Here is a 27,320-nt window from a genome sequence, read left to right on the forward strand (position 1 = left end):
CAACAGAAAATGTGGAACAGGACAGAACATGCAGTTTTGAACCTTATTTTACAAATAAGTTTTGCGCCCTTATGTCATGTCTCTGTTTCACCTTAGAAAATAGATATTTCCTTTGCCTGTCAGAATTCCAGGGAGGGGACATGAAGTGTCAGTGACTATCCAGATAGGGTCTCAGAGAATCATTTTCAAAATTGTACCTGCAACCTACTTTTTCCAACAAAGAAAGCAGACAAAAAAGAAAAAAGCACCTGATGACATGCAGTGGGTTTCTCCCCCTCATTACAGTTGTCTGCCCAGAATTAGACTAACATTAGCAGAGTCTAGATGTGTGTGCTCAAATACTTGCTTCAATGAGGTCCACACAGACAGGTGGTTTCAGCCCAAGACTGCAAGAGCTCGGCATGGGAACTCACCCACTACAGCATACCCCCCTGGCACAATGGGGTAGATGATGCCGTCAGTGTGGATGCCATCTGGAAACCAGGCTGCCATGCTCTCGCCCACCAGGCGTCCAAACGCCGCCCCTGTAAGACAGGCATGCTTTAGGGCCCTCAGGAGACAAGGAAACATGGGTCCAGTCACTAGGAGCTCATGTTCACGAGGAGGGGAGAGGAAAAGGGGGAACGTCCTTACCGATGAGGAAGACAGGCATGAAGGCTCCACAGGGTACAGGGATTGTCGTGGCCAGAGCTGACATCCAGAACTGCAAGGAAGAAAACATGCTGAGGTCAATACCTCCCCCAGGATGTACTAGTCAGGAGCCCGATATACTGTAATTTGCACACAATGTATTGGGTTTCCAGCTTCAACAGTAGGGACTTACATTAGCAGAGTTTAAAAAAAAACATAGCTGCTGAATGAACAAGTAACAGCATCAGATCTCTCAGGTTCATCACAAAATTCAGTCTTTTGATATAGGAAAATGCCATCCTTGCAGGAAGGTTCTGGTTGACATTTTAGAAACTACAAGGGATGGATCAAATAAAGTCAAGCCAAATACTTCAAACTACTGCACACCTTAGGAGGCACCACTTAGATATCAGAGTATGCAGTTTGTAACTCCCACACAGATCACACTGCTATAATCTGTATATGGAAGCATTCAATATCAGTGTCTTAGATACAGTGGTGTCCAAATGTATCCATACCCTTGATGAAACTGTAGAAAAAGAAAACGTAGCAGGGCTACATTCTTTATTATAGGACACACTAAGAACAATATCTGTATGGCATACTTGTATGCTTAACATTCACCAAAATAGTAACATATATTTCTAAATATATGAAATTCAGGTTCATTCATACCCCAGCATTCAGTATATTGTGATTCACTTTTGACTTTGATAACCTCAAGAGTCTCTTGTAATCTGTTAACGGCATTTATACTATTAAATTCATTTTCACCCAAGCTTAAACTTTTGTGATGGAAGGCACCAGCTCATGGATAAAACATCCGTCACTTTTGAGTAGGATGTCAGGACCAGGGGACGCAAAACATCTCTAAAGCAGAACAGGCTAATTTCTATTCTTCACAGAAAGGATGACATTCATTTTGTATATGTCATTCACTCTTCTGAGCTCATCACACTGCCTGTCCACAATTTCATTTTGTGATTCATCCAACATTTTGTGATCCCATTTGTCTTGGGAGTCAAAGAGCTGCTGTTTGGCAAATTCATGCCATTTCATTTCATCTTGCAATGGAGCTCTGCCACAGACTCCAGATTAAGGAGAGCTTCCCAACTGTTGCCCAAAATACTTAGCATTTTGTCAAATTATCTGCATTTCATAGTGACACTGAGTAACAGTTACAGGTCAAATGTAAAAGCATTTGGAGGCCATTGTAATTATCCAAATTCATACTGTGATAAAGGAACAATGCTGCAAGGCTGTCAATAGAACCTGCAGTCACTGACGGAACAATAAGAAGATATATAAAACAATCAGATCCCTTGTAGCCACCTGCATGAAAAAAAAGAAAAAGATTAAAAGCAGTTTCAGCTCCTGAAAATCAGTGTCTCTCTGTATATCACTACTGGAAATGCCAGAACCAAACTGCTAATTAGTGTGGAGAAGCAGGACTGCAGTAAAGTGTCACACCAGCATCGGGTGAGAGCAGCAGGCTAAACAACCGGCAGGAAAAAGCCGTGCTGAGAGAGAGAACACAGAACACTGCTCACCACGATTTTCTTCCTGCCTTTAAATTCAGAAGAGACAGAAGCAAAGCACCAAACAAAACAAGCCTCTGATTAAACCTACTGTACCATTATCGCTGAAGCTTTTGAGCACCACATTCATTTCTTTAGAAAACAAAGAAGCAAATTTGCTTCTTTCACATGCAGACAAGATGCCTAGGGGGAAGGCACGTGTTGTTTATAAGGTTATCTTTCACTGATAAAGGGGACAGAAATAAGGATGTGAAAGAAGCATACATGTCCCGAAGACACTGGCATCACACTGGACAGTTTGATTGCTTGTTCCTCTCCCCCAAAGGTGTGACAGGGTAAGGAGCTACAGTCTACAGCATACAGTATAACAGGCTGTCTCAGATTTCATCTGTTTGCAACCATCTCCTTTCATGTAGGGAGCTCTTTGTCTGCTGCATTTGTCAAACCTACTAAATTCTAAAACAAATATGTAAACAAGTTCCTTTTAACTACAGTATGTATTCTTAATCTGTGACACTGTCATCATCACCAGTGCCAGAGGAAGGCCTCCTGAGAGCTCCTCCACTCACTTTCTTCCCGAGCTCTCATCAGACTGGCTCCGGCAAACATAGAGACGCTACTGCGAACTTTTACAAGGAGCCCTCCTTTTTTATCCTCTCCAGTCTTTCAACTGCCCATATTAGAAGTTCAATCACAGTAACAAATCTTCATTAGAATGTTATAACGTGGGCTTCATCTGGGCTTTATTTGTTGAATTCAGGTGCGCATTAGATAGATAGATACTTTATTGATCCCGTGAGGGAAATTATAGCACACAAGGTAACAAACAATACATATAAAACAAGAAAATGTCTCAAATTCCAGATATCTGCAAATCATACACATTAGGAAAAAATACTGTAGCTGTTGCCCAAGACCTCAGTGCTTTGGATTGTCCCAATTGCTTCATTCTGCTTTCCTTTCATAAGGGAACAATCTGTCCAACCAATCTCATTACAGCAGTACAATAAACAAAACCACCACATTAGTCTTCAACAACCTTGAAAGAGCAAAACTACAGGCAGTCAAACATACTGTACAAGGCTCACAAGATGCGCAGTGAAGCTGAGTTTTATAGTCTCTGTCCCATCTCACTGCCTCTTCTGTTCCCCATCAACCAACTGCTCTCAGCTTGGTGGAGCCAGCAAAGCTTCTTCACAGGGCAAAAGCCAGAGAGGCTGTTATTATTATAAATGCGGAGATTAAACTCCCATTCCCTTTGGCCTTAACAATGTAATGGCTCTCATTAATCAGCAGCGCTACCCATCGCATCATTGCAGATCTGCTCTGAACACCAAGCTGAAGAGACGAGATCACAGTCCTTTAAGTGGTTTGCTGATAATCCAAAACTACTATCCAAGTTTCAGCCAGCAACAACCTGCCTAGAACACTGTTGCTGTTTCCAGGAGTGAACCACTTCACTTCCTATTAGCGTGTTGCCTCTTGTGGGAATCTACAGGGTTCAAACAAGATCGCCTAAGAAACCAAGTGCAGTTAATCGTATGATTTTTTAAAGAACTAAACTGGTCTGGAGTGTGACTGTCTTCTTGGAACGAACTGGGATGACAGCAAAGTGCACTACAGGTTAGTATAGATCGGAATGAAATAGCAGGTGGATTAGCAATGCATGTCTGCTTATCTTATGAAATAAATAGAAGGCAAATTGATTTAATTCTTTGCCTCAATGCATTTCCTGGAGCAGAAAAATGCTTTGCTGCAGGCAATAGGACAAAGAGGAGAAGTGGTGGTTTGGTATCTATCCGTCTTACAGAGGTGCAGGCTGTCGTAACTTTTCATGATCATGATTATGAGACCAAAACAGATGTTTAAAAGGACCAAGAGACCTAGAGTAAACCAGCTTTGAAATGGAGATGGCCTCTTTGCCATCTGGTGGTGGATTCCTTTTTGGAAGCTGAGGATGGCATCTTTGTAGCGAGTGGTGGATTCCTTTTTGATCTCACTGTGAAGCTTGGCTGAAATCGTCAGGCAATGTCTTCTGCAATATCTTGTCATGAGCAGTTTCCATGGCGATCTCACAGCTTTTTGTATTATTTCTCCTAGTTTCCAGAATACAGTAGATTCTACTGCCTGTGTATCACTGCCTTCACATTCTCCCTCCTTTTAGCCATCTCTCACTTTCATTCTCACTAGGTGCAAAGCCTACACCCACAAAGCAAAGGAATCAATCCAGTCCACACATCATGTGGCTGTCATTATCCCTGCTGGGGCTCAGCCTTTCATCTGTTTGATGATAATTGCTGACACAGCTGCAAGGGGGGTCAGTCTTCTTTCAAGAGATTCTTTCCTTTACCAATGCAAGCAGGGAAAAAGAAATGAGCAAAAAGTTGAAAACAGATGGAAAAAAGCTATTTCTAAGAGAAAGATAGTGTAAATGTCCCACTGTTGCATGAAACAGAGACAGAACTTTATTTTTAATCTTTTAGAGGAATCGAATTCATTCTGCATGGCAGGTTGTGAAACCATAAAGAGGATCTTATACTGCACCAGTAGTGTACAAGAAACATCGATGGAGATCATTAAGATACAAAACTACACAAGCTTTTATTTACTAGAAGCAAAGCTAAATTACTAAAAGTCTCATATATGGTGAGTACCATACTCACCCCCTTTGACTTTTTCACATTTTACTGCATTGCAACATAAAATCACAATGTATTTATATGGGAATTTTGGCCATTGATCAATACAAAAAAACTCAAAATACACAAAACAAAATTCTACAGATGCTCCTAAATGAATTATAAATAGAAAACTGAAAATAAGTGATTGTTTAAGTATTCATCTCCTTTTATTATGACATACAGTACCAGCATAGGCTCCTGTGTCTTCAGAAGTCACAGTTTGTTGAATGGAGTCCACCTGTGTGCAATTAGGGTGTTTCACATGAATTCAAGATAAATATACCTAACTCTGGGAGGTCCCTCATTTGATTAGTACAGGCCACAACAAAAACGATATCATAAAGACAAAGGATATTTTAAAGTAAATCTGGGATAGAGTTATTGAAAAGCACCTGTCAGGGGAAGTGTATAATCATTTTTCCAAGGCATTATATATCCCCAAAAGCAGTCAAGTCCATTATAAAGAAATGTAGAAATATGACACAACTGTGAACCTGTAAAGAAGAGGTTGTTTCCAGGTGAGAAGAGAACTAGTCAGGGAGCCCTTCAAGAGGTCTGTGTCCATGGCTGAGAGGGGAGAAACTGTGCACATGACAATTGCCTGAGAGCCTCACAAATTTGTGCTTCATGGGAGAGTGACAAATAAGTAAGATAAATCTTGATTACACTTTGCCAAAGGGCACATGGGAGACTCTCAGACCAAGTGAAAGAAGATGTTATAGTTGACGAGACCAAAAGCTACCTTTTAAGCTTCAATGGTATGCGCTATGTTTGGTGCAAATGTAACAGTGAACAGCATACTGATAAGACCATCCCTACTGTGAAGCATGGTGGCGGCAGTATCATGCTAGGAGGAAGCTTCACTGCATCAGGTCCTGGAAGACTTCTGAAGATAGATGGTAAAATGGGTATAGCAAAGTACCTGGAACAAAACACTTGAGAGAAAAACCTGCTGCAGTCTGCAGGAGACAAGGGACTTGGGAGAGTATTCATCTTAAAGCAAGACAATGACCCAAAACACACAGCCAAAGCCAAGAATCTGTGGCAGGAGTTGAAAAGGAGTTCACCAACAGTTCCCATCTAACCTGAGAGTCTTTGATCAATTTTGCAAACAAGAATGGGCAACAATTGCTGTGTCCAAATGTGCAAAGCTGGTAGATACTCATTCAAGAAGATTAGTGGCTGTAATTTCTGCCAAACCTCTACCAAACACTGTCTCAAAGGGGGTAAATACTTATACAGTACAATCAGTTGTTTTCCATTTTGTATTTATGTTTAATTTAGGAGGATCTGCATACCTTTATTTTCACATTGACATTAAAGAGCATTTCCTGTCAATCAATACCAAAAACTTCCAGTTAAATAAATTTGATTATGTATTGCAACACAATAAAATGTAAAAAAAGTCCAACAGGGGTGAATACTTTTGGTAGCCACTGTAACTTTATGATTTGATTCAAAAGTTCTTGGTTGGTTTCAGACTGTAAAACTTCACAGCTTCATTGTGATTCTTACACGCCTCACTCTCAGTAGATTATGCAGTGTGAACTCAGAGAAAATCTGCCTCTTAACACTTTCTCTCAAAAAAAGCAACCACTGATGTGAATGCTGCCTGTGACAGTCTGAGGTGTGACAGCGAGGAATTGTAATTTGTATGACTCTCACAATCCAGACTGGGCTTCGGAGGTTTAAAGCCAGAGCTTTAATTGAACAAGCTGTTCTCAGTAAAATGTCATTAAAAGAAATTAATGTTTGTAGAAAAAGCACAACAATCAAAAACAATTGTACTTGATTAGTTTAAGGTTTTTAAAGTTTTACAAGGCAAGTGGAGGGATTCTGAAAAACTCAAAGACATCAATATGTCTTGCCACAGCTGTTTCAGGACTACTCTTGTAATTATGCTTTTCACTTTTTCTAGAAATGTTCCTAAACTTCTATGTCAATTGAATTTATTTTGTGTCTATCAACTTGAACATAGGGAGCAGGGCTGTGACTGCCTGTGCAAACACAGCGGCCTGAGACACCAGCCTCCAGGACAAACCTGCGCTGCACTGAACAGATGAAAAGATGCATTTCCACTCTGGATTTGTCCTGTCCAGAGCTTGACCTGCACAGCTCTGGCAAGTGATTGAAAATGCATGCCAGCCCCTTGGGGCAAAAGCCAAGTCTCAGAGAAGGACCAATTTCTTTCACTCAAAATACAAAACAGCATCAGCAAATCCCAGTCACACCTACTGTATCTGGGTCTCGGCATCTGCGATCCAACCTGAAACATTCAAGAACGTCTGAGCTCCTACCCTGCTGCCCACCGCCACAGTCAGAGACAAGAGCAAACAAAACGACTCTGTCAAAGTGTTGACCCAAGGAGGCTTGAACATTCATGACTCTAGTACAATTACACATAAAAAACTGAGTGCTTAAATTAGAAAATATCGTGGTTTTGTATTTGACCAGGAGGCTCAACAAAATGAAGTACAATGACAAGCTCAAAAGTTACATTGTTTTCACAACACCATATGATGCACACTATTTTTTAGAAGCTGCTCATTACAAGCACACCAAGATACAAGCTCCCTTCAGCCGTATGTGTGGTGTGGCTGCAGCCAGCACCTTCCAGTTCAGAAGACCCTGTTTGCTATGATGCTGAAGTTGTAGCACATCCCAAACACAGGAGCCTGCACTCAGATCTCTGATCCAAGGAGTTCAACAACCTTTAGAGAGAAAAGCAATTTCATTTGCAGCAATCCTGCCAAAGGATCATTGAGTCTGTAAACTCAATAAGACAGGCAGAGTGGGATTTTAAGAAGCTGAAAATTTATAAATAAGAGCTTAAGGTTATTACCGTGCAGATACGAATAATGTAATGCTCAAAAACAGTTCAGGAGTGTGATTTCAAAGGAAGTACAAAACACAAGCATTGAATAAAAAAAGAGATTAACTGGTTATTGGCTCTGGGGCAATTACTGATATGTCCAATTTGGACTTGGATTCCAATGCATGCTACACATTTCTTATACATTATTCTTCTAAGAAACTTAACCCTACACCAAAGATGAGATTAATTATAGCTGCTCACCTTTTCCAAAGGCTGGGATTCGAGGGACAGAGGGATTTGGTTATTAATGGGTATTTGTATAAGTGGTTTAATGTGGTACATTTCCAGGTAACCCAGGGTAATGACAGACAGGCAGCCCTGGAGACACAGCAGTTTCTCTACAGCATTAGGACACAACCAGACACTTAGTTCTTAGGGCCTTCCCCAAACTCCAATATGAAATCTATGACGACTGCAGAACAGTAATTATACCTGTTTAATGTGTGCAGTAATTTCCCAAATACAACTGTAATCGTCATATCATCCATCCATTTTCTAACGTCTTCCAGTTCAGGATAGCTGGGCAGCCGGAGGTTAAACTAGCAAGCAATGGGTGCAAAATAGGACACACCCTGAATGTGATGGCAAGGGCAGACAGACACAGCCTGCATTGCCAACAGGGCCCCAGCATTGCCAACCACTAGTCAGCAATGCTAACCACTGCACCACTGTGCCGCCCATCTTCCCAACAATGCCTTAAAAATGTACAACAGCTGAAAAAATAAAACACTATAGTTTTTTTGGATAGCATAAAGTGTTTTACCACAACTCCAAATAATGTAGAGTATAAAAACTCTCAGAAGATTGCACGTGTAACAATAACCAGCAGCTTGATTGATATCACATAAGTCTCTACTTCCCACCTGGCATCTTTACAGGAGTCTACAGTATATTTACATTTACATCAATGAGCAACTTACTTGTGTGGTCAAAACTAATATTCCAGGAAAACGTAAGTGGTGTGAATCTTAACGTATTAACACAAAAAGGTTAATTACAAGCACAGTACTGCTTCATGCAGAGAACACAAAATGACATCATTGACCCTCCTGAACTACTGAACAAGATTATGTAACTATGCTCGAAATCTTATGCCCTCTGCACACTCTCCCATTCTCCCATGCAGGCCAGCATCAGGGCTCTGTGCACTTCATTTCGGACTCTCTCATATCTTGCAACCACACTGTTCATAAGCACATCATGAGCAAGGGTGTATAGCATTGCCTTACACATTACAAATAGCTACAACACTGAAAAACATAATGGTTTCTGTTCTGAAAAAGGTTAATCTGCTCATATGCAGATGCATGCCAAAGGTGTGATCTGCCCATCACATGCTTGCTATGGATCTGTGCAATCCTTAAGGAGCAGCACAGGCGAGAACTTCAAGGGCAGCTTCAGAATTACTAATGCAAGCCTCCTGTCCCCCCACATCTCATCCTGCTTCAAAACATTCCACGACTCCTGGGGGCCTTTGATAGATTTTTTTTTCCGATTTCTGTGCATCATGAAAGGCAGCAAAATCCTTCTGTCAAAAAAATAACACATGATGGGATCTGCAGGGTTCATTCTTAGCAAAACTCCTATCTAGCAGTGTTCATGTACGCTCAGAACACAGTTCCACTCGCTCTACACCACAGGGGAGAAAGGCTTATCTTAAGCCACCCTGATAAGAGTGATCAGGACCGAAGAGAGTCAATACACGCCAGCTGCTCATCTGTCAGACCCTGGTCACACTGTTACCCTTCTCTCCATCTCCAGTCTACACATCAAAGTTAAACACAGACAAGTCACACACGGTTTTGCTGGTGGCTTAAGACAAGCAGCATGTATCTTTACAAGATAAAACCATTAAGATTATTCCATATACAGAAAGTGCTGTGTGAATGTCTCACATTCACTATAGTAAATTGCATCACTTAATGTACTGCTTCCAAAGACTCATTTGCTACATCACTTTCTGTTTCAAATCTCCTCCACAGAGGATAAGTATCTTGCTCCAACTGATATAGAGCGATTCAGTGACGGGGCCAAGGATAAAATCAGGAAAAATCTCTAAACTTTTAGAAATATGTCTACACTCTGGAATCTTCCACAAATGCTTCCTCCTCCCCATTAAAAGAAGCACGTCTTACTGATCTTTCAGGCCTCTTTGAACGTCTTCATTCTTGAACTGCAGTGCTTACATCATAAAAGTACTGGCCAATAAACTTTAAAAACGAATGAAAATTATATTTTTTTTCCAAATGTCTGATGAATGGAGTGTGTTCTTTGGCCCCTTAAAAATACATACTGTAAAAAGTACAATCCAGACTGTCTATGACAGCAGCTTAACTAGGACAGCGATGGATCTGACTCAAATAGCCTGAGTCCCTCCCTGATTCAACTCCTGATGCATCAGCAGATAAGGCAGCAATATCTATAAAGTGAGAGAGGCAGTGAAAGGTTGACAGGAAATTGCGGATCAGTGGTGGTCAAACCTGTTCCTGGGGGACCCGTGTGACTGCAGCTGGTTTTTGTTCCAGCTAAGCCCTTAATCACTGGTGCTACTGTAGCTGATGCCTTTAACTGATCAGCTTGCTCGTTTAGCACTTGTTTGCTCTGCTCCTGCAATCAATGTTTAGTTTCACAAATACAGTACTATACTTGGGGCATGTTGTTTCCATCAGCTGTAGCATACCCAAATTTCTGCAGTTTCTCCTCAAAATGTTTAAGAATTAGCCTCCATACTTCTGTCTGAACAGCTATACAGATGATCAACTATCCATCCATCTCCTAACCTCTTCTTTCAATACAGGGTCACAGGGCAGTAAAAGCCTATCCCAGCCAAGCAGGGATATCCCCCTGGAAGGCAGAGAACATTCTGGATGGGATGCTCATGCATCGCAGGGCACAAGAACAGACTCACACACTTGCACCAGGGACAGTTTTCTCTGAAAGCAAATAACCAGTATGTTTTTAGACTGGGGGAGGAAACTGGAACACCCAGACGAAACACACATAAACGCAAGGAAAATGCAGAAACTCTATGCAGATAGCACCACAGTTCCGGGATTGAACCCAGGTCTCCAGGGCCCCAACGCTGCGAGGCAGCAATGCACTAATTTATCGGTTTATGATAAAAAGACACAGGTGAAAATGATAAAGTATTGCATTAGTACTGCAGGTCAAGGGCACAGGGAGAAAGCACATTATCTGTACAGGGTCACGGGGAGCCGGAGCCTAACCTGGCATGGTACAGGCACAAGACAGGTTACACTCTGGACAGGACGCCAGTCCACTGCAGAGCACGCACAGACACAAACATGCACAGTGACACCATGGTCCGGAAACCAATTAACCTACCAGCATGTCTGGGAAACCCAAACGACAACGGGGAGAACACAGTAACTCCATGCAAATAACACCCCAGGAACTGAACCCAGGGCCACTGCACATTGACACACCTTCAACTTATAAAAAGTTTAGGTCACCAAGGACACAAAGCAGTAAAAACAAAGTTGTGCAATGGAATGTCACCTAGAAAAATAAATGCTTTACATCCAAGGCATAGCATTCATTACACAGAGTCCTGCCGCATTAAAATGAGCAGTTTCAACATAGAGACCATTTCAATGAGCCACAACACCAGGCACAAACAAAGCAAAGCCACATCTGTGTTGGGTTACTTGGTCATGTATATCATACAGGGCCTGAAGGGGATGGATGTGCAAAATGCTATTTATACCATTTCTGCAGCAGAAAATCAGGCAGTTCTACTACCAAAACAAGCTCTGTTTCTTAGAGACAAAAATGTATAATTCCTACAGACAACTGTCATCACACAACCTTTCCTATTATAATGAATAGTTTATATGCATTAAAGAAAACTGTAAAACTTGTGACCTTGCCACAACCAAAACTGCAGCTCAAATGCTTGGAGCTTTACTAGATTCCCACAGCCCATTGCTTCTGGCACAACACAGTGATGTGAGGAACAGTCCTGTCAAAAATCTCTGCACCACTTAGTTCTCCAAATCGTGCTGTGTGATTCCCCCTGCACAGGACAGCTCATATTCTGGATTCACATCAGAGAGCTCTCCCAGCAGGGATGGGCTTGTATTAACACAAAGTAACACTCTGCATTAATCCCAGGTACACGCTGGCAGAAGCTGGGGACAGTTACCAAACTAAAGCCTGTACTTCTCTACATTATACATGGGTCTCTTTGATCTGTAACAGAAAAACTGAGATTATTGTATAGATAACCTAGAGTGCTCATGTGCATATGACTGTGATATGTTAACAGTTTTACAGCTACAGAAATTTTAATTTCAAAAATCTATTTGGAGCTTGTCCAGACAAATAGCAAGATCACTGCAGCCTCCGTCATTTTTTCACACACTACTGGGTACAAAGGTTCGGTAGGAAATCTGGCAGAGCAAACATCGCCCAGTCTGACATTTGAGGATGACTTCACGTAGAAGATCAGATCATATATGGCCACAGGTTTGTGTCATATTCTGTAGATCAGAATTTCAGTATTTCTGTATTTCAGGATCTAGTGTTGTGCACAAAAGCTGTTATACATAAAACATGCTTAATGACACATATTAGAAAAAATAAAAGCTGAGGCAGTAAAGTGACTTGAACATAACTGTGATTTACATCGTCCTCAGAGGTCCTATTACACAATTGCACCATGGTTCCCTCTGTTTCCTCAGGCTATGGGGAGTCTTGGGAAGTAAGACTCAGATGAGCTGTATGACTGTCACACTATCACCTCACAGCACAGGTAAATATGCAGCTAAAACAGGCTATTTAAGCAAAGAAAGGAACAGACAGTGCCTGAGCTTTTTCCATAAACACAGACAGTTGACCTTTAACTGGCATGGCTACAAAATATCTCCCAATTAGTCACTTTTTCTTTAATAAATGTATTAAATGAATACCATTGAATATTAACAGACCCTTCATCTGAAGGTCAGATATTGAACTTTGTGTGTCAGCTTTACAAGCAGTTCAAACCTGCTACTGTAGGAGTTAGGGACTGTACATTAGGCTTGGCTGAATATGTGTCTACAGGTGTCTGAGATGGAGCTGTGAAAGTAGTAACAATACCTACAGTATTTTTGGGCAAGGCACCAAGCCCCACACAGACTGAATTGAACTGAACCCTTCTCTGAGGGCAGAGTGGTGTCCTAATGTCATATTAAATGCCATGGCCCAATTCTCATACTGCACCCTAAGCCCTTCCTCCAAGTCTGTACTGTGACATAGCGCAAATGTGGACCTGAAGTGCGTGCGTATTCAAGGAGCACTGTTATAAAAATGGTAATAGCACACCCTCGCTGACAGCACTCGCCGTTTACACGGCTCTGGGTCAAAAAACTGTCTGTTGCTGATGCTTCTTTACAAGTGGCTTTAGTGCATGTCGGCCGATAATTTTTAAAATAATTTTTCACTTTCTGCTCGAAGTTTGATGTAACTGAATTTCATCTGGTCCTGCACAAAAGTAATGACACATCCATCATGCTCATTTATGTTGAGCAGGCTAGACTCAAAATGGGTGAAGTAAACTAAGGCAAACTCGACGTTACCACTCTGTTTATTTAAAGCTTTGTACCATTAAATACATTTCATATCATCTGACAGTACGAGGAACATAATGCATTCATTCATGTTCACTTAAAGTAAACTAAATAAGGTACAATTGGGGGCGCTTGAGAGCACTCTTTTAGAAATGGGACACCCTAAGCCCTTGCAGACTTGAGGGAGAACACACATATTTAAGGCGCAGGATCGAAAGCGTGCATATTGGGACAGGGCCGTAGAGTAGGTAACCAGATTCTCTTGATAATGACTTGTGAGAATGTCCCGTGTAAGGGCTCTCCAACCATGTTCCAGCAGAGCCTCTAGGCCTTCTGGTTTTAATTCCCACCTACTGTAGCTCTTAACTCGCACTAGTTAAAAGTAAAGAATAATAGGGTCTTTATGTGCTTAGTAAAGACAATCATAACGTCTTTAGAACTAGGTATCTCTAATGCCAGGTCTGAGCACTATTCCATCTAGGACATGGAACCTAGACAACATGAGCCTCATTGAGCATGACTTTCAAATCAATTCATAGTGCTTCAGAGGTGCCAGCCCAAGGCAATGTACATAGTGCACAAGGAATGAGGCTATTGCATTCCTTTACTCTTTCCCCAGCTTAGAAAAGTTTTTAAAACATAGTAAAATCAACACAAAATAAAGCAGTCTTACTAAAATGATAAAACTACTTTTAAAATTCAAAGCTTTATTTTTCATATTGATCTCCAAAGATAAACTGTTAGCTGCTCTTTTTAGAAGAGGCTAAATGGGATTTTGAGGCTGTTAGCTATTGGTAATTAAATGAGGGAGGTATGCCAAACAGTCTTTACTTTATGAACTTCCAACGTGTTCTTTGAACACAAAGAAAAGAAGCCTCCAAAGTTAACGTCAGAGAAGAGAAGGTTTAATAAGTTGGTAAGTGATGGAAGAAGAGGCCTGTTCAGCATGCATACCCAGCTAGGAAAGACCTCTGATCAGACAGAGTGGTGCTGACACCATCCTCAGCTGGCCTCACAGATCAGTGCCTGCAAGTGACACACTGTCACTGCAGCTAGCGACCCAGTGGTGTGTGGGGATAATCATCCTGACGGCCTGTTCTCGCACAGTTTAGCTGAAACGGACTCTTTTTTAAGGGAAGAGTACTAGACAGGACCACCTCTGGTCTGTGACGACGAAAGCGCTGAGTAGGACTGGAAACCCATTAGGCTGATCAGAGAGCAATCGCTACACACTAATTCCACACCTGTCAAGGAGGACAGGCAAGAAAGAGAGGTTATAACAGGAGGACAAAGTGAGATGGAGAAAAAGACAGACTGCAGGAGGCAGATTGAGTGCAATGGGCAGGGGGGCAAGAGAGATGAAAGAAAAAGTTTTTTTTTAAATGAGTGAGGAGGCTAAGAGAATGAAGCAAAGAAGGAGTGATATGAAATGAGGGAAAGGAGAAGAGAATCGATAAGAAAGCAGAAACAGACAGACTGCCTAAAAAAGCTTGAAAAAATAGCCTTGCAGTCCGACAGTTTGATGAAGTACGAAAAGTACTTGACTGCACTCCACTGGCTCCCGGCCTCTGTGCTGCACAGGAGACAATGGCAATGGTTCTGCAGCCAGGCTCTTAGCCCTTGCAATCTGATTGGCTGTCTCAGAGTGGCCCCTCACATTTCACTAGGCTTTATTGTCCCATGCACCAGCATCAGGGAACTGGCAACAAATGCAAATCACAGAGAGCCTCTCAAAGCACAACAGGACCATAAATACAAGCAATCAGGGCTACAAATAGTTTATTACGGAAGTCCACATGGCATGGTTTTTCACACAAATTCATAACTTCCCTGACAAAATACAGAAAGATATGTGCTGTGAAAGATATGCGCTATCCATCAACACAACTCTCACCGTGCCAATAATCATGCTGACATACGGTACCTTGAAATTCGTTGCATCTCTCCAGAGAAAAAATTCAAGACCAGCAATCTGCTATGATGCTATTCCAGATTTTTTTTCAAATGCAAACAGCATCCCTTTTTTATCTCCTGCAATGTTTGTTGTGTTAAGCCAGTAAGCTGACCAAGTCCGTTAAACTAATCAAATTAAAAGATTTCTCCTTGATCTCATTGCTGCAGTTTTTGTTTGATTTGGAACTCAAATCAATCAATCAGAATTTTAAGCAGAGTTTTCTAGTCAAAATGTACTTATATATATACACAGCATTTTGTTCTGCTAAAGGCCAATGCAAGGCAAACAAACCAGCTCTATGAGTCATACATGTGCTAGGATTAGTCTGTGTTATGTTAGTTATTCAAGTTCAGTGTATTGATCTGGTTTGAGGGTGAAGAGCATTGAGGGTTCAGTGTGTTGAGTTGATGAACTGAAGGTGAAGTGTGTTAAGCTTTGAGGGTAATGAGAATCAGGGCTTTGTCCCACAATACTGGAGCTGCTGAAGAGGTCATCAGTTGTCATGACTTCCGCATCCTGAAATAGCAACAAGACCATAACCTTAAGGGTAATCCTTAAGGGTGGTCATCCTAAAGGGTTATCTGTCCACAAGGGCTCTATGACACTCCATTTAGCCTGGCTCTTTGCAGAGTATCATCCAGGTGGAAGACTATATTTCTGTAGATGATCTTAACTGCACCAAATGGCCAAAGGGTTAAGCTCTGCTGAGGGGCCTCTTAACCCTTTTCACAGTATCCAAGATGAGCAGCTGGACTGGTTTGAAGTGCACTCTACAGTACATTACATGCATATGCTCTGCCCTGTTCAGCTGGCACTCACACCTGATGAGAACTTCTGTAGAAACCTCCAACGCCAATGCTTAATTTCCACGGTCAAATTCTGGGGAAAAAAGTGGGGCTGGTTCAAATGACAGTCATTTTCTGGAGGATAGAACCTCCCAACTCCCCAGAAAAACTGTGCAGTCAAGAGGGCAAGCATGGCAAACACTGTTGCACCCAGTACTGGGAACACCTGGACTCTGGATATCAAAACCAACTCATACAGTAGGTGGCTCCTCAGAGCAAGATGCACAGTTGAAGGCTGGCTGGGTGTGTGCCAGAGTGAGTCTGAGGGTGCATTTGTCAACCACCCCTCTTTATTAAAGGCCAAACAGTATGCTAATGCCACAAGTATTTCATCTGACTTGTGTAACAGTCTCACATGGGCTTTTAGAGGAACAAAATGCTGTGTACAGTATATATTGTATATGTACATTTGGACAGCAAAATGGGACAGAAATCACTAACAACGGCAGCCTCGTTACCAGAGGGAATATACAGTACCGGTGAATTTGCTTCTCCCTTGGTGAAAGGTCACCCCACTGTGTACCCCACTGTTGTATTACTGTACATGGTACCAGTAGCGTGTTACATCAAATTCCATCATTTCATGATGCTTTTAGTTAAACACAGCCTTGTATTGTGGGTATTATGCAACATCAAAGAGCTAAGAAAAAGTATAGGGAAGTCAATTCTGTTCAATATTTCTTTACTGAAATGTTTTAAGTGTATCTGCTTCCTCTGGGAAATTATATGCTCCTTTTTAAATGAAGACTGTGGGATTAGCAAGATCCAGATGCCTACCCATCTTCTGTTTTTGTTTTTGCTTGGAAACAAACTTATAATTCTTTGCTTACGAAACCTGTAGACCAATGCCCCGTCTACAGTGTGCACCACGGCCCCAGAAGTTAACAGTTCAACTTCTCACACCACTAACCGGTATCTATAGAGGCAGAGAGATGGCTAATTAAAAAAAAATCAGCAGTGAAAAAAACCACACAAAATCATGTGCAGGGAGTTCCTTTACATCTCCACTTCAGCCTAGAAACAAATGAAACAACACTGCACTTATCAATAGCTGTTATTGGTCATGCTTTCCTGCTCACTTAAAGAGCTGTTACGGAACCTAAAACAAAGAGCTGTAAAAAAAGGCACTAGCCATAGTATTAAAGATTTTATAGAGCAACCACACTGGGGAAAAGGAAAAAAAAAACAATCTCATTAGAGATGCTAATCCTTCACTCTCAGCTTGTTTAATAAAGCCGTGTATGAAGAGCTTTGTGTATTACTGTTCTTAATTGGCTGTCCTGTAGCTCTGTGCAGCTGCGAGTTATAGGGTCTTAATACTGACTCTGGAGAGGTGTTTTAACATGAGCCTTTTCACTATGCATTTGTATTGAGAAAAGACTTAAGAGATTATTTTCTGCTCTATGTTAGTGGTCTAACATCTACTGTATATATATGATGCACAAACTTTTATCATGTGTCATGTAAGTTATAACCATATACTTCCATGTAATGAAGAGATACAAGGGTGGATTGTTTTATTATTGCCTTTGAAATGCCATTTTTGAAAGTTGCTCAGGCTTGCCTCTCCATAGATTAAAGCTCTTATTAACCTCCCTCATACACAGAAATTGTTTCATAAAAGACTGCTGCATTCGGCCGAGTACTAACAGATAGACCAAGTGTAATGTAAATCAAGCATTCCTTAAGGCTGTCAAGGCTGTTTGTACCCGCTGCTTAAGCACATATGCTTTGGGGATGACAAAGCAGAGAACAAAAAGCTGGATAATAAACAGCAATTAAGCCAAAGAACCGAAGCTTATTTCAGTCTTTTTCCAGAAGCAGAGTGTGGTATGGTGTGGGTGAGAAGCAGTGAGAGAGACCATTCAAGGAGAAGAGTTATAATGCCTTTGACATTTTTTATTATAAATATTACTTTTAATTTATCAATTATGAACAGGCCAGCCGCTCCTGTGAAAGGTGGATCTATAACAAGGTCCCCTAGAGTAAATGCAAGTCCTTGCTTTTCAATATGTTACTTTAAATGTCTTTTTCTTAAATTAACTTGAGTATATTTCCACTCCTGCTGCCATTCCCCTGAGACAGCTCAGTCAACACACATAACAGAGAAAATAAGGAAAGCAGTTGAACTGCTATTTCTCAGCTCTGATGGGTGCCACCAGAGAAACTGAGATTTATGTAATTTTTTTAGCTCGCTTTCGACAGCGCAAAACATCGTATTCACTTCTAGTTACCTTCCAGGCCAAGGGCCCGAGGAACTTTGCTGAAAACAAGATGGCACCTTAATGACAGAAGAAGAGAAAAAATTTTAGTCTTTTGGTTTTCCCTGATAAGATTCCCATCTGCTGTCACCCTAAGCGCCTCAGTTTCTCAAAGCAAGAAGGCTGTCTTGAACCAAGTCTCACTACTGTTGTGCGTTTTTTCCGTATCATTGAGTTAAGTTTCAGTAAATAAAACAAGATGCAGTTAAAGAAAATACAAGTTTCCTGATAATGAGAAAACAGCCATTAACCCTGGCAGGAATTACATGTCAAGGAATAGCTTTTGGGAACTGTGTGAGCAACTGAAAGACAGGCTGCCAGTATTAACATCTTAACAGTACAAGCCTGACATAAGAAAGGTTACAAATGACAGGCCAGTCAGCCCCATCTATATAAACTACAATATGAAGAAGGAATACAGGCTGTTGCTAAGGGTTTTGATGTCTTTTGGGCTTCAGTATTTTTATTTACTCATTTGTTGTATTTGATACAGTAGCAGGTGCAAATCAACAATATCGCTCATTCTTAAGTGTGACATCATAATGGCCAACATGAAACCAATTACTTATTTTATTTAGCTAGATACGTTGATAAAGAACAAGTTGAGGACATTTAGACAGCAGGTACAGTAATTTAATAGAGCAGTCCGAGGACCACTCTTGGGCAGCTAAGGCTTGCGATTGTACCTGATAGATCAATTAAAGTTATTTATTGACTGATAAAAACAAATATATCACCAAATACACCAGCCTTATAATGTAATCACATCCGGGATAGCTGTACAAAGCAGGACACAACTTAAAAAATCATTCAGAATGAATAAGAAGGCTCTCAGCTGAAGTTTTAAATTGAATTTGGCAGGAAGAGAGCGGAAATGGTCTGTGCATTCGCAGCAGGCACATGCAGGTGGCCAGTCGGTCACCTGTCACTCATTCAGCACCAAGGGCCATTGCTGACCAGCAAAGACTTAAACGTAGACCGGACTGACTTCAAGAGGTAGTGTAAGACTTCACAAATCAGTCAAATCAATGAAAGATTCAAGTTGATCAGTTTTTTGGGAAAGTATAACTTGAAAGAGAGTTCCAAAATGTCACTTATCATCTGATAAACACATTCTAGGCAACCTGAACACTTTACATCTGTGTGAAACATCCACCAATGGAAAGATGACATTTTCTTACAGTTTAGGTTCATTTAAAGTAGCCTTCAGTTAAAGAATATATTTAGGGAAAAAAAAACAAGATGCACAAATGACTTTTGAAAACCAGTCTTTGCAGCATTTGAATCTGGATTGCCTCCATTAATCAGTTAGGAGTCCATCCACACATCTCAACACTTCTGCCCCTTATCTTCTGTGCCCTCCAGCAAAAGCACTCAACACTTCTGCCTCTTATCTTCTGTGCTCTCCAACAAAAGCATGGGCATCAAGAGAGAGAACATTGACTGAAGGTCTGGATGGCATCAGACTCCAAGTTGTATATATCCATGCCAATACACTGATATTTGTAAATTTCACAGGATGTACAGTACAAATCATTAATGGTATCTATTTTGGATGAACTCAAATGGTGCATAGGCAGAATCCTACAGTCCAGACATTAGTGGTCTAAGTCTGGGCCATGTTATTAGCAGAGTGAATCCAGCATTACCCAAGCGGTTGTTACATTTGGCACTTGGTCATTGCTTTTGAGCTCAAGCTCATCAATAAGAACACTCAAAGCAAACTGTCCTGAAGGCACCCTGAGACTGGCAAATGGTGACTGGCTCCACAGCAAGGATAATCTTGGTCCCTTCCATACTGTAGTGACAGTGGCAGTGATGTGCCAAGTTAATCTAGGTTTGGTAATTACAAATTTGGGGAAAATAAAGAGAGAAAAAGTGTCAAGCTCAAGCTTAAAGACAGGATAAATGCCCTAGATTTAAACAAGCAATATGTGTGTCCGACTTTGTAAAGTGAAACTCACAATACCTACTGTACACTAAAACAGCTCACATACTGTACATGTTTTCCAGCACTGAGTGCCACTGCTCTATTGGTAATTGATTAATCTGTTGGATGGATAATACTGAGAAGCTGTGAAACGCCTATTTTTACATTTACAGCTCGAACCTTGCTTCTGCACAAAGGAACAAAAAGTGTAAAAACATGTGTATCAAGACATACCCAAATTATTTATACATGGCATGTAGTGTCATTAAGTTTAAGAACTCGGCAACATGGCGGACATAGCATCTATTAACCTCTTGTTTGTACCAAAAATATTTCTAAAAGGGGAAACTCCACCTCCTACAGTACATCAAGCAATACAAAGTACTGTAGTTAAAGTTTCTGCTGCAAAGTGACAATATTTCTCTAGGATATTTTCTGCTGTTTCTACTGCTGAAAACCTGGGGGTACACAGGTAAATTAGACACAGAACTGACTCTCTACAGTTCCTACATCACAGAAACAAATTATTCTACCGGTATCTTAGAAAACAAATAATAAAGGAACTTGCAGTATTGTACAGTATTGTATTGTACAGTATTGTACAACACAGGAACAGCTTTTCTTGCTACATTTAACCAACAGAATTTATCATAAAGCATCACATATAAAAGCAACAGAATTTGGTAATTTTCTTTTAATTTAGTAGCCTGACAACTTGTCAGATAAACTAACTGAAGTCAGATGTCAAGGTGTCCAATGTGCAGCTGGAGGCTGCTGCCTGTGTGACGACATCACAGCTCTTGGAGAAATGCCACCCTCTGGACATTGATGTGATGGAAACTTTGCAGTTGGCATCATTACCAGATCTGAAAGAGGGTTTCCTGCAGACTGCAGCCTCAAAAACACACCACAGCACACAATATGACACCTTGACTCTCAGAGTGCTGCACAGGTGTGTGAAGATGTAACAATGAAAAGAAACACGACTGACCCACACTTAAATACATAGTAATACACACTGAAGATGATGCCCAAAACATTAGCAAACTGCAGGGCTCTCTCAGTGGCAGGAACCAAATCATTTGCTTAAGGACCAGAAGATAGATTTCTAACAATTTTCCTGGCTAGAACAATCCCAGGTTCCTATTTAAAATTAGTGCAACCAATCAAATGTGCAGTTCAATCTCACAACTCTTAAACACAAGCACAACCTCAAGTGAAGGAAAATATCTGAGAACCTTTGTGGAACACCTGGTGTGTCCTGCTCAGTGTTCTTGTGGTTTGAAAAGGTTCAACATGTAACTTGGTAACATTGCCACCATTATACACAGTATATACGATACTATATTTTTCAGAATGGTGCAACTTGCTGTCTAAGTGACTTTCAGAAAAATAGCTCTTTGAGTTATTACAGTATCTGCTCAATCAAAGTCCTGGATTGAGCTAGACTGAAATAAGGGTTTCCTACACACGGTCTAACCAATTCTGAGGCACATTTAATACCAATCTTGAGATATCCTACTCCATCAGATCGCATAATTGGAATGTAGCACACATACTGTAATACCATCTTCTTTATATATTATGTAATATTATAATATTAAATAGTACTGTAATTCTGCTTTGATTTGCATGGAAAGCATGTCATCACAATCTTTTTCTCAAACATAAGACATTAGCACATCACGTAACTACATGTGATGAGAGAACCATTATTAATAATAATTTATCATTCCCTTAGTACAAAATTAACTTTGAAAGCCAAGAGCGAACCTCCAACTTTAACAATTAATTCCACTTAAATAACATTACTCACATCTGTATGAGCTGTAGGAGACTTAAGCCTTAATTGACTTAGAGAAAATTAAACACATTCTTTACAATCCCAAGCTGGTAATTAAGTCCTGGTTCTAGACAGCCCATTTATATATTCCCTCAGTGTGACTGACACCAGAATCACAGCACACCTCCTTCTGTCTCTTACTGCCTGTCGCCCCTGGCTTTCGCAGACTCCTAATTTTAACAGTGCAGCCCAACACACCCTGGGAACAATCGAAGGAATTCAAAAGAACAGCAAATCTTTCAAATGTAACCTGGTCACTGCTAAATGCCAAGGTAATATGCGCACAACCATATTTTATTTAATAGGAAAGACCAACTGTGGATTGATGCATTAGTGAGAGCTTGATTGTTAATTGCTACTTTATTATTGTTGTCCACAAACATTTCATTTTGCATGTGCTAATAATGTTACCCACTGCCATGGAATTACTGTATTCTAGAAGGGTTTATTCCAGATTTCTGTAAGGACCTGGTTATATCCTGTAGATTCAAGGACTGTAAAATAAGTAGTCAGACCAACACTACAGAAATGTAATGTCCTACAGTAAGTGCAGTTTCTCATTTGGGGTCTCAACTGGGTGACACTAAATGCACGTGTAAAAAACAGAATTCCCTAAAAAGCTTTCTAAATGGAGCAATGGAGATAGAAATAATACCCCAAATGTGCTACAGTTTGATCCTTTCCAAACATTACCAGTGGATTGTTTTGTACAGAAGCCAGCACCACATTTAACAGTTCACAATTTTAAACCAAGCTCAGGATTCACAGACAAAAGTCTGAAGTTAACAAAGTTCTATTCATCAGTTTGATCTGCGCAGGAGCCTTCAACTGGTGGAACCTGAAAATGATCAAACTGCTGTACAACAGGATCCTTAGCTCTGCACATCCAAAATGATAGAACAAATCGTATCCTTTCAATCCCTTCTGGTGAGAACCTTTGATACAACTTAGTTTTATTTTATTTTTTTCAATTTAATAAACCGATTTTAATCAAGAAAAGAGCTGGCCAAACACAAATCCTGTATTGGACAGAATAGGAAGGTCTGGTATTTAATCTCCTCGTCTGTTTTATGGTAAGCCAAGCATAGTATTCTTCCAGACCACTTCACCACACAGCTAGAACCACTAACCTTTTGATAAGCTGATATACTGTATAGTGCAGCTCCATAATTAAAGATGGTGCCAGACTAAAACACCTAGAGTGTACAAGGTGGCTAGTACATGACTGGCCCTGCCTTGGAGCCAAAGGAGTGCTGTGCCCTACCTTCATGACGATGAAGATGACGAGGGTGACAAAGACATTGAGCTGTGGGTGTTTCCAGGCCTGAGAGTTGCCAATGTAGTCAAACTCCTCGGCAATGCCCTGCTTGGCCCAGGTGCGGTTATCCAGCAAGGTCACCAGCGATTCCTTCTGTGTTAGCTGAAAGGAGAGAACAAATATAAGCAATGGAGGTACAGTATTAGGGCTGTGTATCCCAACCACTTTCCCAGAGAGCCCTGAAATGATGCAAGTGTAAAAACTACAAATGTGACACAGTTGCACACTACCGCTAAGTGTTATACTTTTTAGAACACATAAACACATTAAAGGCAGGTGAGTGGATCATTGCTTTAAAGGGTGTAACCATTTTCAGACTGCAGGGGCACCTGCAAAAAAAACTCTAGGAAGAAATAACCTGCACATTAAAAAGACTATAGCTATCTGTTAGCATGGAAATAGTGTGCATGCACAGTGGCATTTCAGGAGTAATAATGACAGCACGGAGATGTCTTTTGTAGGCCAGAGAACATCTAAGGTGATGGCAGAGAGAGATGTGAAGTGTTTTATTCATGCTAAATGCTGTTGTGCACTTGACAGACTTAACAGAAGACGGTGTGTGGAAGGATCATGCTGACTTTTGTGTTGTTCAAGTATACCTGTACAGTACGGTGGAGGAAGTGTGATGTGGGACGAACTCTTCTTTGAAATAAAGGCCTTGAGTTATGTTCCTGCAGGTATTTCTGGAAGTGTACAATCGCCAGAAGGACAACGCAAGACCACTTAGTGCTAGGATTACAAGGACATAACTTCAAGAAAACTCACGAAACCTTGCTGTAAAAGCTTTATCTGCTGAAATCAGTCCAGCAGAACATTTGTGGTTATCACCAATGCCATCAACAGGAGACAACTGCAATTCCCCAGCTGAATCATAAAGAGTGGTAAGGCATCCAATAGCAGTCTATCTAGAAGCTGATCAGGTTCAATGCTTATTGAGGTCATATCTTATCCTGATTTGATAAAGTTCCATTATGTTCCATATTTTAAATTGTTGGATTTCATATTGAAAAGGCAATATGATCATCTGATCTATTTTTGTTCACATTATTTGAGATTTAGTTTGTGTTTAGAATATTAAACCCACACTTGGGTGTTGCATCTCCTTTGTGCATCAGTAGATTATGTAGACGATTTCATTAAACTGGTAAGATGTTAAGTGCAAAGTTCATTAAATGCTAAGAAAACGACAATGGAAGTAATGAGGTTTTGTGAATTAAACCCTTAATGCTTTCTTGGAATAGAGCACAGAAACTACATAAAACCCAGCAGGCAGCCTTCTTATGGTCCAGAAGAAAGTACACCCTATTGTGAAGTGCTCTCCATGGCCAGACCACCATGACTAAGTGTTCAACTGTCAAAAGTATTTTTTTTTATCAGCAGTTAAGGTTTCATAAGGAAACATACCAAGACTATAAAAGTTATAGGGTACCCAAAAAGGAAAAAAAATGTCTCAATATTTTGGGTTAGTTTCAGCCTGTGTTCAAAGTTGATTTCAGGTAAAAAGCTTGTAGGATTTAAGAATGTGCAGATTTATGTGTCTAGAAATATACTGAAGTTTGTTGATACACAAAGTACCAACTGGTTTTTTCAAAGTTCTGAAACTGCATGGCTTAGAAGAGGTAAATTGCTCAAGAGTTGTGAAACAGCCCGACAAGCAAGTGATAAAAAGGACACTCAGAGTTCTTTATAACTCAAATGGGTTCTGCAGTTGCAGCCCAGGTCACTTTAGAAATTCTTTCCTGCATGAAGAATGCGTATTTCTTGCAAAGGGCAAAGAACAAGGGGTTTTATTTCCTGCTACAACTTCACCATATTGAAGAGTGAGGCTAGGGGCGATGTAATAAACCAAGTTCTATTGATACTTAGTTAGGCATTTCGTAAGGTATCTAAAAAGAGGGTACAGTTTCTGTAGAATAGGAACACACATTAACAAAATGTGCAAAGTTTTTGTACAGGTGTTGCCATCTAAACTTTAATCTGGAAATTCAACTTTGAATAGCCTGCACTTGGAAGATAATATATTTCATTTAATTGTGTGTGTGTGTAAGTTCTAACAGCAAGACCTTTAATGCCCAGGTCTGTGCTACTGCAGGGCATAATTAAGGCTGCTCACGGCCACAGTGCTGTGCCATTCAGGGACCAAGAGGAACAGCTGTGCCTGGCAAATGAGCCCCATAATTTGAGCGAATGGAGGAGAAATTGCAGATATTACAGTCAATTCCCCTAATTAGACAGCAAGGTGCACACAGCCTGGGCAACAGTGACACAGCTGACATTTGTCACTTGTAATGATTTCATAATGGCAGAATTCGTACAATCAGGGAACAGACAGACTTTTTTTTTTGCCTCATCCAATTTATGCACATATCAGGATTTTCTAACAAATAGACCAGTAGAAAAAATGTACAACTGAAAACACAAAAACACTACAAATTTCAGACTTTATTTTTCTGTAAGAAAACGTTTAGTCACAGCCCTTAGTGCAGACTAATCACAACCCCACACATTTCTTTGTTTTCATTTTTTTTAATTCTGCCTGGATACGAACAAAAGAGCCCAAGTTACCTTGCTGTTACCAGGTCACTGGATCAGACAAGCTGAGCGTTGCTGTGATCAGTATGCATGGCCTTTCAGTATAGAGAGCTGAAGCATGAGGCTGGCAGTCACCCTCTCACACCAATGGACCCCCTATACCACACATTGACCACACTGAATGGGACCTGCTGGCTTTTAGTGAATTTTCCTACCAATCACCTACAGGTATGTGTATTCTGTATTCTCAAATTCAACAAAGCATGAAACTGTCTTCTATGAGTCTGAGCCCCAGTCCCAGTGAATAATACACAGAAAAGAAAAATGTCTTTAATGGAAATGAAAATAGCCTCTCAGTATTTGTATTTCCTAATTCAGGATACTTACATCTTGGTAAATTTAACAATCTACACCTGAAGAAAGGTTCTAATGTCATGAAGTACACAGTGTGAAGCTATGAGATGCATTCAGTTTCCTCCCAAGAAAGGATAGCTGTAAAAAGGTACTTGCCCTTGCTGGGTCATTATTAGAAACTCATAATGAAACTAAGAAACTGCTCCCTCCATGGAGAAAGAGTGGAAAAAAAGGTTCAAACAGGCTTTTCGGCTTTTCTTTCTTATTCATTTATTTTCACACTAAAATGAATATCACAATCTAATCATGTCTCAAACTACACAGACATGGTCTATACAGTATGTAGTGGGGGGAAAAAAAAAGACAGTTCATCCTCCGAAATGGAGCCCACACATGGAGCTTCTGTCCTGGATTAGTGCCAGCCTTTCATCAGCAAATCAGAAAGATAATTAGACACATTAAACCACTGATCCCCTGCCCCCCCACCAAAGTCCAATCTACTGCTGGTTTATTAGCTAAACACAACTCCAGCTTTGTTCTGCATTAAGGAAATAGGCATGTTATCTGTGTGCTCCCGCTGAGCGCTGAAGGTACAAGGATTGCATTAATGAGCTCATTAATTGCTCCGCCAGGCCAGAGGCTGGAGAAACTCGGTGGCTATAATGTCAGGCAAGGTGTCCTCTCAGCCTAGGGCATGCAAGGCCAGCAGCTCTTGTCCGGTTTCTGGGTGTCTTCTCAGAGCACCCAAACCTGCATCAGCAGAGCAGTACCAGCTGGCCCTAAAACTGCACACTCTCTGAGGCAGCCTACAAAGGACCCTTAAATACTACTACTTAAAAAAGACTACTTCCGATTGCTCCTTAGGTCTGTGCTCCAGGGAACCTCAGTATCAGAGATCCATAGCTCATGCTCTCTCTTTTAAAAAAGCTTGAAGCATATTGTACTCTACACATAGAGTATTTAACTCAGTTCCCAAAGGATGCTGTTTT

At 40.7% G+C, this 27,320-nt stretch overlaps 1 protein-coding gene across 4 annotated transcripts in view; it reads right to left on the minus strand.

The window, feature by feature from the left end:
• The window catches only part of LOC102690024 (chloride channel protein 2), a 273,605-nt gene that overhangs the window by 61,496 nt on the left and 184,789 nt on the right, over positions 1-27,320 (minus strand). For all 4 annotated transcript variants that reach the window (XM_069197305.1, XM_015361712.2, XM_069197306.1 and 1 more), the window contains 3 exons: positions 23,392-23,547; positions 634-703; positions 414-524 (listed from right to left, as the gene is read on the minus strand). In XM_069197305.1, the coding sequence (XP_069053406.1) occupies positions 414-524; positions 634-703; positions 23,392-23,547 (337 nt within the window). The remainder of the gene's footprint in view (positions 1-413; positions 525-633; positions 704-23,391; positions 23,548-27,320) is intronic.

Source organism: Lepisosteus oculatus, chromosome 13 (assembly GCF_040954835.1).
Source record: "Lepisosteus oculatus isolate fLepOcu1 chromosome 13, fLepOcu1.hap2, whole genome shotgun sequence".
Lineage (NCBI taxonomy): Eukaryota > Metazoa > Chordata > Actinopteri > Semionotiformes > Lepisosteidae > Lepisosteus > Lepisosteus oculatus.